This window comes from Neofelis nebulosa, chromosome 7 (genome assembly GCF_028018385.1).
Source record: "Neofelis nebulosa isolate mNeoNeb1 chromosome 7, mNeoNeb1.pri, whole genome shotgun sequence".
Lineage (NCBI taxonomy): Eukaryota > Metazoa > Chordata > Mammalia > Carnivora > Felidae > Neofelis > Neofelis nebulosa.
In genome coordinates, this window is record NC_080788.1 from 22,180,694 (window position 1) to 22,194,808 (window position 14,115).

The 14,115-nt window shown below is 50.8% G+C and overlaps 1 protein-coding gene across 1 annotated transcript in view; it reads left to right on the plus strand.

Moving 5' to 3' along the window:
• KLF13 (KLF transcription factor 13) overlaps positions 1-6,687 on the plus strand; it is a 50,932-nt gene extending 44,245 nt beyond the window's left edge. Inside the window, exon 2 of the mRNA XM_058736844.1 lies at positions 637-6,687. Within this exon, the coding sequence (XP_058592827.1) occupies positions 637-926 (290 nt within the window). The 3' untranslated portion in view covers positions 927-6,687. The remainder of the gene's footprint in view (positions 1-636) is intronic.
• Positions 6,688-14,115: the final 7,428 nt, after the last annotated feature.

A 14,115-nucleotide genomic window follows, 5' to 3' on the forward strand; every position in this document is an offset into this window, starting at 1 on the left:
CAAGAGTCTGTTGCAGCCTCTTGTTCTGCTGGCTGTTACCTATTGGCCACACTGGAGGTTGAAAGAGCAACATGAGAAGCAAATTACCTCGTCTGGGCTCCTTATGTTATTGATGAGGAAACTGAGGATCAGAATAGTAGTAGAGCACTCAGGTTGGGAATTGTCTCTTGGCCCTGCAGGGGTGTGGGGCTCTGGAGTGTGGCTCCCTTCAGGCCAGTGTGAGGCAGCTGGACCCTCCCTGGTAGGCCTACAAGTCCTCCCTGGGCCCTAGACCCTTTACTCCGGATTCTCAATCTCAGAGGCTGAAGATGGGCCTGATCTGCCCTCGGGCCAGGGCCAGGGGTGCCTGCACAGGTTGTTGGGGGTCATGCTCTGCCGTGTGCTTGGGACTGCCACCGCCAGGGGCCTTGGGCCCTGCTATCACAGTTACTGAGAAGCTGCCATTTCATCCTGGGAGATGCCTGCTGCCTTCCTTGGGTACTGGCTGGAGGGCACAGGCATGGCACATGTTTGCCCCGATGGGTTGGTTACAGGCCGGTGGAGAGGGAGGGGACGCGGCTAGGGATGGGGAGGAGCAGGCTGCGTGGAGGGCAGGGCCAGGACCGGTGACTGATGCGCTGCCCTGTCGCCCCGCAGGTGAAAGACCCTTCGCCTGCAGCTGGCAGGACTGCAACAAGAAGTTCGCGCGCTCCGACGAGCTGGCCCGGCACTACCGCACGCACACAGGCGAGAAGAAATTCAGCTGTCCCATCTGCGAGAAGCGCTTCATGCGCAGCGACCACCTGACGAAGCACGCACGCCGCCATGCCAACTTCCACCCGGGCATGCTGCAGCGGCGCAGCGGGGGCTCACGGACCGGCTCCCTCAGCGACTACAGCCGCTCCGATGCCAGCAGCCCCACCATCAGCCCGGCCAGCTCGCCCTGAGCGCGGCCGCAGCCCGACTCAGCACAGCCCCGCCCACCCCTCCGCGGGGCCCCGCCCACCCCTGGCCGGCGAGGACCCTCCGCCCCAACTACAGCCTTGAGCAGATATGCTCGCCCTTCCTTTTGTGATGCCGTGTCTTTTCCTTTTGTAATGAGAAAGAAAGAACTTTCTGGAGTCAAAACAACAACACAACAATTTTCTTCACCTCAGGTGTCAAAGTGAATTTGTAAAAAAACGAAACAAAAAATTTTCAAAAAACACCATCCACAAATTGCACAATAAACATACCCACAAAGGTGAGATTCAGTGGTGTTGAACCCCTCCCCCCCTTTCTCAGGGATGGACATGTTCCACGAGGTCAGTGAGGACACCCCCTTCCTGCCGCCTTATTCTGTACATAGATTTGCACTCTGGAGTTTTCTGTTAGGTTCGGGAACACACTGGGGACAAAGACTAAGCAATGCAGGTGGAGCTCAGTGTCTGGCCCTTGGGTTAGTCCGTCAGTCATTTCTGAGCGGATGTGGTCACTGACATTTGCTTCCAGGCCAGATTCCTCAGCAGGGGGCCCCAAGTCTCCACGCAGCCGCCAGCCTCTGCCCCAGAAGCCCGGCCAGGCTCAGGACATAAATGATTCAGAGGGATGCCTTAAGCTGTGCTGGGTGAAAGAAGCACTCCATCTGGGGAGACCACAGAGGCGCCTCCCCTCTGCGGGGCCCTGCCAGTCTCCCTGTCCCTGCCTCCAGGAGCCTCTCTCTGGGCCTCTCAGCACTGGGAGCAGAGGTGCAAGCCCCAGCCAGTCAGACCACTGCACCATCCGAAGTCCAATGCGACAGGTCCCGGGCCACACCTGCCCCACCCTTGGCCTGCCTGAGGCGCATGCCCTGCACAGGGACACCGGCTAGTTTGTGTCCTGCAGAAGGTACATGGGGACCTCTCACTTTTATCATGTTCTCTGACTGGAAAATAGAGGCTAGGAATCCTGGTGTTTTCAAAGATGTCTGAAAGTGTCTCTGGTGCCTCCAGTTCCTGTGTTCTCCTGGACCCTCCTGCTATCAAGACACCTTTGTTGGAAACAATGGGGAAGGTTGTTGGGCCACCTTGCCAGAGGCCCCGTGTGTGTGGTCGTGCATGCAGCATCACTCAGTGCTTCACAGAGACAGTTCTGTAGCAAGAGACCGGAACATTGTGACTTGGAACTTTACGGGAGTGGTGAAGCAGATGTTATGGGAAATGCTGTCAGAGAACGTGCATTCTGTTTGCTCCCCAGGGAACACCAGACAGAAACTTGTGGGAAATACTTTGCTCTGACCCACCGTGTTCCCAGCTCAGAATTAGCAAACCTCCAGCTTCTCCATGAGCTTTGCACCCCCTGGACTTCTCCCTTTCCCTCCCGTTTCTCCCCTTCTGCCTGGGAGGCCTCAGCCCACACCCTTCCTGTGGCACATTAGGGCTGTGGGGGCTCCATCGCCAGCGTTCTCCTGCCAGGGGAGGAGGAGCAGAGAGCTGAGCAGTTTCTCGTGGAGCCCCAACCTTGAGCCCTGGTGAGGCAGTCAGGCTGGGCTCCAGCGTGCTGCTCCTCTGCAGACATTTGGAGGTTCCACCTGAGTGCTGCCCAGGCACCACCCTTTCCTTCCTCCTGAGATTTGGGGCCTGTAAATACAAGCCCCCAGGACAGTGCGTGTGTGTGTATGTGTGTGTGTGTATGTGTGTGTTGGGGTGGGGGGTGGGTTTGGGGTGGACTTGGGGTATCTTGCAGAGACCTCTGCTCATTTTGGTGAGGAGGAATGACCCTTGGGACCTCAGAGGGCTGTAGATGGGCTTCCTGGGCCCAGAGTGCCTTGGTTGTGGCCACCCTGCTTCCACCCTCACCCTGTCACGGCATGGGGTGCAGCACAGAGAAGCCGTAGACACCCAGGCCTGGCTGGTGCTCACAGCCTGTGGCCGTTGCTTTGGGCCAGCACCTTCTGTCCATAGTGACCACAAGGGTGGCAGTCTGCTGTTGACAGCACTTGGGTGCCCCTTTCTAACTCCACTGTGTATCATCTGGGATTGACAGGTGGCATGGTGGTGGCTTCCAAGTAGCATGTTAGGTACCAGGTTGGGCAGTAGCATTGTTCTTGCTGTGGGTGGAAGCCAGGCAGAGCCAGGGGATCAGGTGCAGAGCTCACTGCCCTGGCTGCCGGGCCCTACTCGGGCTGCCTGCTTGCATTTGGTCTGGGAAAGAGGGTGGAATATCCTGTAGAGACCTGGACAGAAGAGCGCCCTGAGTGCTCAGTGTGAAAAATCCTCCTGCCCAGTTCCAAAGTGAGGCCCGGAAGGTCCTCAGGGGCCCCTCCCAAAGTTGTTTCCGTGTGAGGCAGAGAAAGCCACACTCTGAATACATTTCATGTCTCAGGAACTCACATTCCAGGTTCAGGAATTTTATTCCAAAGTCCTTTGGTGTGCTCACCGTCCACGGGTCCCCGAAGGCAGAGAGAGGAGGCTGTGGGTCTCTGGGAGGCCAAAATGCTGTCCTCTGGAGGAGCCGGGAGTCTCCTTGTGATCTGCCTACTGGCATCTCAGAAGGAGGGTTTCTAACCCCACTTCTGTCTGCACATAAGAAGGGGAGTAAGGACTCTAAACCCAGTCATCTTGGAATAAAAGAAGAGCTGGTTTGTTTTAGAGGTGGGGTGGGGGGTGGGGGAGGGAAAGCGGGTGTTTGCTGTTTCCAAAGAGAGCACTTAATTTAATTTTTCCTCTAAATGACCCAGGGCTGTTCCGTCGGATAGATGGAAGGGTAACATTGCCTTAAAACAGAAATATGCAGGCATTGGCTATTTTTGGCAAATGAGTGTGTCTTCGTTCCCAAAGCAGTGCTGGTCTAATGGCAGGGTGCGGTCCTTCCTCTAGGGGCCTGGCCTGGGAGATGGGGCACTGCTCTGCTGACTTAGGGCACCTGGAGAGAATTCCCGCCTGGCACCCCTGGGCACTAGGCCTGGGGCTCCAGTCGGACCATGCCAACTCATCTGGGGCTAAAATTCATCTCACTTGAAGGGTGGGAAAAATCCATGAACCTTGGTGAGGTTTAAATGGGCTCTCACTGGCATCTCATCATGAAATGAGTGCTTGTGGAAGGGGGCGGTGGACCTTGGAAAGCTGGCCCCCCTGGGCCTCCGCTGAAAGGGGTGGACCCTCTTGAAACAACCTGCATTTTCTTCTGAAATGTAGAATGTCTTCCCAGCCTGGGTCTGTTTCAGGGTCTTTCATTTTTCTGGTTTATGGCCATGCTTGCCCAGCTTCAGTGTGATTGAGGAACCCATAGGACTCCTAGAAATAATAGTGAAAACTCAGACCTTTATTTTGTAGCAGACTTGTTCTCAAAGGCCAAGGGGGCAGAGGTCTCAAGATGAAGGATGCCTGAACAAAGGAAGAGTTCCCCTCCAAAAAGTCCTAAAAGGGACCCTGGACCCAACCATCAGCAGGCTGGTGTTTAGCTCACATCCCAAATAAGAAAGCCCCTCTTTGCATCAGCCATGTTAGGGGACCAGTTGTTGGCTCCCCATATGCCCACTGAATCCTACAGCCATCCAGAAAGAAAAATGAACACAGCAGTTTCCACAAAGGGCCCTGGGTCCTCTTCTGTAGGGTGCTATGTAGGAACAGGCAGTGATGCCCTTGATGGGAATATAGTCCTGGAGGTGCCCTACCTGCATCCCACTACACCCCCACTTATGGCACTTTGAGGTGCAGGACACCCCCCCACACACACCCTTTATTCTGAGGCCATGCAACCGGGCAGGTGCAGGATTCGCCACGGTGCAGCCTCCAGGTGCAAACATCAGTGGCAGTGGGGTCCCCAGATCTCACCATGCCCTGGCTCTCCGCTCAGACCAGTGGAAGGTGATTCAGAGATAGGGACAGACAGGCCACAGGTGGCCCCCAGCCCACTTTTTGGGACATGAAGAGAGGGCTGGTGGCTTTCTAGGGTCCCAAGAGGAGTGTGGCAGAACTGGGGTCTCCATTTGAGCCTTCTGCTGCCCAGCCCAGTCTTCAGAAGACCCAACCTCCTTTCTTGCCAGAAGCAGGTGCTAAGGTGGACTGCACAGGATCCTAGCACTCCTTGGGGACTTCATCCTCAGCAAGCTGGAGTGCCACCTAACAAGAAAGTGTGATCTGAGCAATAGCATCCCCTTGTTTTCTGACTCCTGATTTGGGCTTGTTTACCAGGCTACCTGATGATTTTGACTTCTGGCAGGTATCATGGATTTTTTTTTTTTAAACCCATTTTTACAAAGTCATTCAGTCAAAAACACAGTGCTGGAAGGTTTAAAGTGTCTGATGTATTGGTCACATTGAGACCAGTAAGAAATGCTTTGTAGGTCACCCACATCTTTTTTGCTATCCAAAGATTGCATATGCGATTCTGGTGGCCATATTTTCCAAAGCTAAAATGGAGGGTGTGGGCTAACACTTTCTGAATGCAGGGTTGCCCTGGGAAAAGCCTGCTTCTATGACTGATATTCCTCATTCTAAGGTTAGGTTTCGAAGGTTTGTCCAAGACACATTCCAGAGAATTTTGTACCAGAATTTGGATGTACAATCCAGCTTACTACTGATAAATGCCTGAGTGTCATTTAGGGAGAGGCCCCTTCCCCCACCCACTGTCCTGTCCCTCACTGGTTAGAAGATTGGATTCGGTGGTGGGAGCTGTGAGCCCCGGATCCATGAGGGTAGAGGGGCCATACCTGGTTTCTTGGTTTCTACTGACCCCCTGTAGCAATGTTGGACTTGGCAGTGCGTCCAGCTGGCCCTGCCCAGCTTCTCCCTTATGCAGCTTTAAAACCTTACTACTTTTATTTAAAGATGAACAGGATGGGAGGGGAGTGGACCACAGGAGCAGCTTTCTCCTAGGGCTCAAGGGAAGCTTCCCAGTGACACATTGACAGGATGCTGTACACGCTCACTTAGAAACCCAAGTATGTGTGAGCTGAATGCCTGCAAGACAGCCGCAGGTCTGGTCAAAGATTTTCCTTCCCACTCAGAGCACAAGGGCTGGGTGTACCGGCCGGATCCCTCCCCAGCCTGCCCTCTGTGTGGGGTGAGAGGGTCATTTCCCAGGGCGGCTCAGACACCACTTGGGGAGCAGTGTGGTGGCCATTCCTGGTCAGGGTGCCCATGGGTGGGTGGGTGGCTTCACTCTTTAGTCTCAGCCCGGAGAGTCCATGTGCCTAGTGCCGGGGATCCCAAGGGCTCAACGGCGTCAGCACGAGCTATGCATTGTGGGGCCTGGGGCTTGCTGTGGTTCCCACAGAACCAGGAATAACTTGTGTGGATATGTTGGGTGCATGAGTCAGCCACCCCAGACCCACACAAATGACCCCTTCCCCATCCAAAGCCATTGATGGAGTTTCTCTGGAATCGTTTGCCAAAATCCCAAGGCAGAATCCAAGGGTCCAAGACCATTTCCATGGAGCACACATTTTCCTTTTCTGTAGGAACATTTTTTTTTTTCTTTTTAATCAGCACCACACCATGCTTCCGAAGGCCACGTTTCATCTTTCCTGGATCACTACAGTGAAGTATTACAGTTGTACAGTTCCCAATCTGGCCTTGGCTTGCTCGGATAAAACTTTGTATGTATTTTGTATGGCATAGATTCTATATTGTAATGATGTCCTATGCAAAAAGAAAAAAAAATTAACTAAATTGTAAATTTTATTGTTTTAACGTGTATGCATGTTTAGTGACGTTTACATTTTGAAATAAAATTTATGATTCATTATTTTATTTGCCAGAGCTGGTTCCTTGGAGAGGCCCGGGGTGGGGGAGGGGAGGGACCAAAATGGACCAACTCCAGCAGCTATATGTAATTGCCTGAGGGGCAGTAACCGACCCTGAGCTTTGTAGGCCTTTTATAGAATAGAAGGCTTTGCAGAAAGTGGGTTCCCCTCTGGCTATCCCCTGCCTATTTCAGCTTATCACATTCCCACCCCTCAACTCTTCTCCCTCTCCCACAAAAAGCTCAGCCTGACAATTCCATCCTTCAGAGCATCAAGGAGAAAGGTAGACCCCAGGGAGGCAGTGATGACAGGACCCTGAGCAGGGCATAGTGCTGGTCCCTACAACCCCCCCCCCCCCCATAAACACCTGCTCCCCAGGGCAGCAGCCCCATTTCTCAACTCCAGTTGCCCTCCGAGGGTCTGAAAGTCTGTCAGACTACACTGTCACTCAGCCAGATGGCTGCCTGCTCCCCTTGCCCCTGCCCAGGGTCCAAAGAGTGACCTGTTTGCAGCCACAGAAGACCCTGAGGTTGGCTGTGGGAACGGACCCCAAAGCACACTGCCACAAGCGCCAGGTCTGGGGCGCTGGGGACTGGCATGGTATGTGTTGATACCAGAGCTCATTCAAGTCTTCTGTGATAATTAAGCACCCCTGGCTGCTCCCTTACCACCCAAATCAGGGCATTTCCATAGCAGGCAGTATAAAGCCTGTAGCTGGCAGGAAGAGATGGGCCCCAGACCTGTGCCCAAAGAGCATGGAGGGAAGGTGCAGGTACAGCCCTGCCGTCGCAGCCCCCAGCCAGGTTCTCATCCAGGACTGAATCTGGGTCTGTGCCTGATTCTTACGTGATCGCCTACTGTTGAGAGAACACATGAAAACACGAAATGGAAAATAGTAATAACGAAAAGCACTGCGGTCAATCAAAGGTGATTTTTCCTAAACCTGGAAAACATCTACACTGGCAGGTGTTTCCTGATAAAATCTTTTCTGCAGCATAGATTAGGAGGAGGAGCTGTGAAGTCCCTGTTAGGGGACTGACACCTGTTAGGAAAACAGGGCTTGTCTTCAAACAAAAAACTTTTAATATGGAGACAGAGCCCAGTCTTGGTCGGAGGATTTTCCCAGGAAGGTGATCGTTCTTCCTTCTCAGAGACTGTTCCTTTTTGCTCAGGAACTCCCTGATTGCGGCAAGCTGAATAGATTCACTTCCATAAATAGGTGTGTGTTGAGAGGAGCCCAAATGCTTTATAAATATTAACGGGGTGGGGGCAAATGCAGCCATCAGTTGTGACATTGCTGCTGAGGTTTGCAAGAAGTTTTGGGTTCCTTCTGGTGTTCCTTTCCAGAAGATGGGGGCCTGGCATTCAGGAAGCCTCCATCTCAAGCCCTAGGGGTGTCCTGAGACCTTGAGAGGCACCCAGTAGCATAGAAGGAAGAAAATGTTCAAGCGATAGATTTTCCTGGTGTTTAAAAAACCAATGCAATGAGGGGCACCTGGGTGCCTCAGTAGGTTGAGTGACTGACCCTTGATTTCGACTCAGGTCATGATCTCATGGTTCCTGAGATTGAGCCCCACGTCAGGCTCTGTTCTGACAGCACAGAGCCTGCTTGGGACTCTCTCTCTCTGTCTCTCTCTCTCTCTGTCTCTCTCTGTCTCTCTCCCTCTCTGCCTGCCCCTCCCCCCTCTTAAAATAAATAAACTTAAAAAAAAAAACAATGCAGTATTGCCTGTGGCATAAACAGCACATAAGCAGTGTGGGGGGAGGGTCTGTGATAATAGGATATCAGAACTGAGCAGGTACTGGGTGTTACAGAGTGGTCAGCCCCCAGACACTCCTTGCCCAACACCCTCTGCTTTTTTATCAGGACCTTGAATTACAAAGTCAAACTTGGGGCAGTTAGGTGAAGTATGCAGTGTCAGGGAGGGTTTGCACCTGGATGGGAATGTAGTAGTAAAGTTCTTGGATAACAGAGTGAGGATTCAAAATGACATTGGCAGCCAGTAGAAGGACAGCAAGTCCCTGATCATAGCCAGCAAGATGAAGTGTGCCTATACCAGATAAGATAGACCCATCTTACCACATCAAATCTGGAGGCGATCCAGCCTATGGCTGGTTGGTGCTGACCTGCAGCAGGTCTCTGGGGGACACAGGGCCTGGGAGTAACCAGACAGTGCTGTCTTTGAGAACGTGGAGGCTGGCATCTGGTTGAGACATTGTCAGAGGGCAGAGGCTGGCCATGGCTCACAAACTACAGGAACTTACCATCATTTGGCGCTGGCTTGCAAACAGTGACCACCCCACTGCTGGAGGTATTCAAGCAGAGGCTGAAATGCTACTGGCCACAAATGCCATAAAAGAATTCTGGATGGGAGCCTGTTTAGTAGGCAAAACTAAGGCTGCAGTATTTTTCAGGAGGACCCACTGGGGCATGATCCTCTTAAACTATCTCTTTGTGGCCTTGTCAGTCATGCTGGGGGTGCAGGCTGGTGTTTGGTGGGTTGGGCTTGACTGCAGAGGGCTTCAAATAACACGTTAGACTGTGTAACTGATTCTGAGGACCTGGGTGGCTCAGTACATTCTAATCAAACCTCACATATCCCACGATAAAATTCCCGCCATTAGCACCACTTCTAAGGTCTGATGAAAGGAAAATGGTTTAGCCCAGCGATGGCACCTGGCTACTCCTGGCAAGGTGGCCACCTCCACACTAACTTTGCCACCGTCACGGATCAGAGACTCCACAGCAGTGGTGCACAGGACAGGCAGGTTTTGATGGAGATGGTGTTGGAAGCATACAGCCTGTGTTAGTTTCCTATTACTGCTGTAATAAATCACTACAAACGTAGTTGCTTAAGGCAAAACATTTCTATTCTCTGCTCTGCTCATCATAGCTCTGGATGTCAGAAATCTGAAATGAATCTGATAAGACTAAACTCAAGGTGTCATCAAGACTGGTTCCCTCTGGAACATCTTTTCTTGATTGAAGAAATGATGCCTTGACTCCTGGCCCCTGCATCCATCTTCCAAGCCAAAAGTACAGCAACTTCTCTCTTCTTTGACCTCCAACTTCCCTCTTATAAGGGCCTTTGTGACTACATCAGGCCCATCTAGCAAGTCTGGGATAATCTCCCCACCTGCCCCGGTCCTCACAGCCTTGCTGCACCCGCCCTGAGCCAAGGGAGAGCACAGTGCCACTCAGGCTACAGCCGAGAAACGCTGGGCCTGATCAACTCCCGCGTGGCGGGAGAACCCTGTGGTCACACAGTAGATTAAATTGGACTGGGCTTCTGCCACTTGCATTTTGTAGCCCTTCACAGTTATTTTCCTTCAGTTGTCAGCTCTGAAAAGTGGAAATAACGACAATGAAAATATTAGTCACTGTACTTGAGTTCTTTTTTTAAAAGCGGGGTGTCTGGGTGGCTCAGTTGGTTAAGCGTCCGACTTCGGCTCAGGCCATGATCTCACGGTTCATGAGTTTGAGCCCTGTGTTGGGCTCTGTGCTCTTAGAGCCTGGATCCTGCTTCAGATTCTCTGTCTCCCTCTCTCTCTCTGCCCCTACTTGCTCATGCTTTCCCTCTCAAAAATATAATAAACATTTAAAAGTAAATAAATAAAAATAAAAAAGTGATTGTCCCTCTCGCAGCCATCTCACTCAGAGCGAGGCTGAGTCTCTGCACCAGACACAGCTGGACCCAGCTTTCAGTTCTGAACGTGCCACCTGAACAGCCCTAGAGAGGTCCTTCTCTAAGCCTTGCCTTCCTCAGCAGGGAAGCAGCCATGGCCGGGGGCCACACAGGTTTGTTGTGAAGTTTGCATGGAGGCCCCAGATGTCAGGCGCCAAGTCAGCTGGAATTGCGCCTGTGCCCAGGCTCCCTCAGGCCTGGCCTCCACTCCCACTTGCAACCTCCAAGTCACCAGCAGTTATGAGGCTCAGGCCTCTTGTTAGGGCCCCCACAGCCAAGCAGATCCCTTTTCCCACGAAGGCTCCTATGCAGCCATGACTACCTGCTCCCCACACCGGAGACAGATGGCCCTGCAGTCATTACCCTCAGTGACAAACGGGTTCCATGACAGCGTGAGGCCTGGGGAAGCCACACTCAGGGATTTAGTCTGCTTCTCTGCCCCCATCCCTGTCACTCTGTCATAGTGTTTTCTATTTCCATTCTCACAGCAGGGCAGTGAGTTATTTATTAATTCCCCAGGAGCACTGGGTGAGTATCAACAATAAATATCAATATGATTTGCATAATCAATAGGCTTGCTCCTCAGAGGAGTCCTCAGCATGCAGAGCACCCCATGAAGTCTGCTTATTGATTTATTATTGCTTTTGGAAAATGGTTACTGAATGCTGGCTCTGATGAACATAAGCTATGCCCTGTCTTTTGCCTGTCTCCTGCCCTTTCTAACTATAAGCCCATTCTGGAAGGTTAGCTGAGACTGATCGCAGGCCTGCAAGGGCAGGACACCCAGAGCAGGGAGGGTGGCTCCATCCAGGGTTCTGCAGCTCTCTCCCAACCATGGTCCAGGGAATCGCTTATGTGAATCTTTCACCTTGGGGAGAGCAGCTGCGGCTAGTGCTTGAGCTTTTTGCATAATGGAAGCACAAAGCCCACATCGAGGAGAGTGGGTACCTTTACCGTGGGGAGCACAGGACCCTGTGAGGTGCCCAGGGTCAATGTCAGTGGTGACCGGCTTGTGCCTGGGTGGGTGCCAGGTGGGGGGGGGTGTCAAAACTCACACTTCCATTACACTTCCATTCACACTTGTGAATGCAGCAAATATTAAATAATAAAACACTTAAAAGAAAACTATCTGTTAAAAATACCAAAATGTTTAAAATAGCATAAATATGAATAGGGGATTGACTTAACTATGTGACATCTACTATCTCCAGTATCCAATATATTAAGTAAAAAAAAGGCAGGTTATAAAACAGTTTGTGGGGCGCCTGGGTGGCTCAGTCAGTTAAGCGGCCGACTTCAGCTCAGGTCACCATCTTGCGGTCTGCGAGTTTGAGCCCCGCGTCGGGCTCTGGGCTGATGGCTCAGAGCCTGGAGCCTGCTTCCGATTCTGTGTTTCCCTCTCTCTCTGCCCCTCCCCCGTTCATGCTGTATCTCTCTCTGTCTCAAAAATAAAGGTTAAAAAAAATTAAAAAAAAACAGTTTGTAAACTATAATCACCTGTTATTTAAAAATTTTTCTCATCTGTTATTTAAAAATATAATAATATATATATGTATATATAGTGTGTGTGTATATATGCATAGAAAGATTACTGGTAAGAGACAAAGCTCAAGCAGTTTTATATTTAGTAGAAATTACAAATTATTTTTCTTTACTTATTTTTATTTCTTTTTTAAGTTTTCACACCCACTCAGGTATAACTTTTGTAATTAAAAACTACCAGAGCACTTTTATGAAGCTAAGAGCTTTTCAAAGGTAAGCTGGGAAGCTCACCTCCCACCCCTCAGGAGATGTCCACTGGCGTCCATGACTGTGACCTTATGGAGAGCAAAACACACCCCAAGGGCTCCTAAACATGCATCCATGCAAGGAGGAACGTGCCTAGTGGCTGTCTGCACAACTGTGCAAAGGCACAATGCAGAAGCAAGTGCATCAAACTTATCCAAAAGCAGTGCTGCATAAAGAAAGCAAACTGCAAAAATGAAGCACTGTCATAGAGTGACATGCTTGTGAGTGCTGGAAACACAGGGCAATGACATGTGTTCTTCGTGCATCCATACCCATAAGCCAAGTGTGCAGAACATGTTGGGGAAGTCAGGGCAGGTGGCTCAGAGGGCTTCACCTGTACCTGCTAGGTGGTGGGAGTTAAGGTTTTTTTTTCTTTCTCCACATTTGCTCTAGATGTAAAATGTTTGATGATTTTATATATGGTCCAAGGATTTGGTTCCCGCATCTGAGCTTGTCCAGGCAGGCTTGAGGGCCATCCCTGCAATGTGCAGCCTGAAGTGTGCTGAGATGGCTTTGGGCTACCCCCCAAGCTGGGCAAAGCCTGGCACCAGGAGCATGGCTGCTGGCTGGGACAGAAGCTGTACAACACAAGAAATAAAAATAGAACTGCTCCAGTCAGAGGGAAGCGGCAGGGCGGGGGCTGGGGGGTGGGGAGGAGGTGAGCTCCTGGATGGGAAGTTTCTGCAAGGAGAGAAGTGTTCACTGATCTGAGACTAGGGAAGGATGAAGGCCCTGAGTGCAGGGTAGGGTCCTGGTTACCTGCTGTGGTACCTGGAGGCGCCATCTGGGGGTGGAGGTTGGGGCTCATTATTCCTCATCCCAGCCGGCACTGTACCCTCAGTAAATGTTTGGAACTGCTTTTTTTTTTTTTTTTCATGTATACAGTAGAGTAAGGAAGGCATGCTTTGTATACATTTGGTGATGGTTGCAAAACTGATTGAGAAAGTTCCAGTAAAACAGCAAAATATGTTTACTTTGCTTTATGGGGTGTTGAGTCATGGTGTTCAAGGACTTTGGAAGTAATTCAGTCATTGGTTTCACTTTTAACATTTACGAATTTTAATCAAAGCAATACAAGGTTAAAAAAACAAATACCAGTAAACCTAGTGATAAAATAATCTCTCTCCTCCTGCTCCCCACCCACCCCCGGCCCCCAGTCACCGAACATTCCACCACCCCAGGGCTAACCATTTTTTTTTTTTAATCATTTCTCTTTTTAAATATCTTGTTAGTTATTCCCTATGCCTCAATGAAACGCTTGTCTGTCCTCCTGCTTTGTGATTTATGAGCATTTGACGAAATAGACTGGCTTCCTGATATGAAAGAAGATTGATTAATGCCATCTATCCACCCTGTGCTTACATGACAAGGAATGTTTGAACTCTGTAGGTTCCCTTTGAAGAGTTACAAAATGCTGTTTCTCTCTCATAGATGTGACCCTACCTTTGGCCCATGTCTCTACTTCCCTTTCTGGAAGGTGAGGGTCCCAGGGCCCTTACCATCCACCCTTCCTGCCCCTCTCTGCCCCCCCGTCATGTACTCCTGCAAACTGTACAATAAAGGTGGATTCAGGTGGCACAGCAGCGGGAGCCTCTACCTGCCAGGGCTGAGAGCATTTACGTGTTACATGTCCCTCACTGCACAGCCAGTCCCTGGACTAGGGGACATTTCCTTCTCTGTGAGCCTACAGAAGGATATTCTTAGCATCCAGGGCAAGTTGGGTGAACACATTTCATTCCTTCATTCCATCAATAGCTTAAAATCATATCTTCTTTTAGTTTGCTTTATATTTGAGACTTAATTTCATTATATACATTTTTCCCTCTGTAGCTTTTTAAAAAATGCTTATTTATTTTCGAGAGAGAGAGAGAGAGAGTGCCAAGTGGGTTAGGGGCAGAGAGAGAAGGGAACAGAGGATCCTAAGCAGGCTCTGTACTGACAGCAGAGAGCCCAATA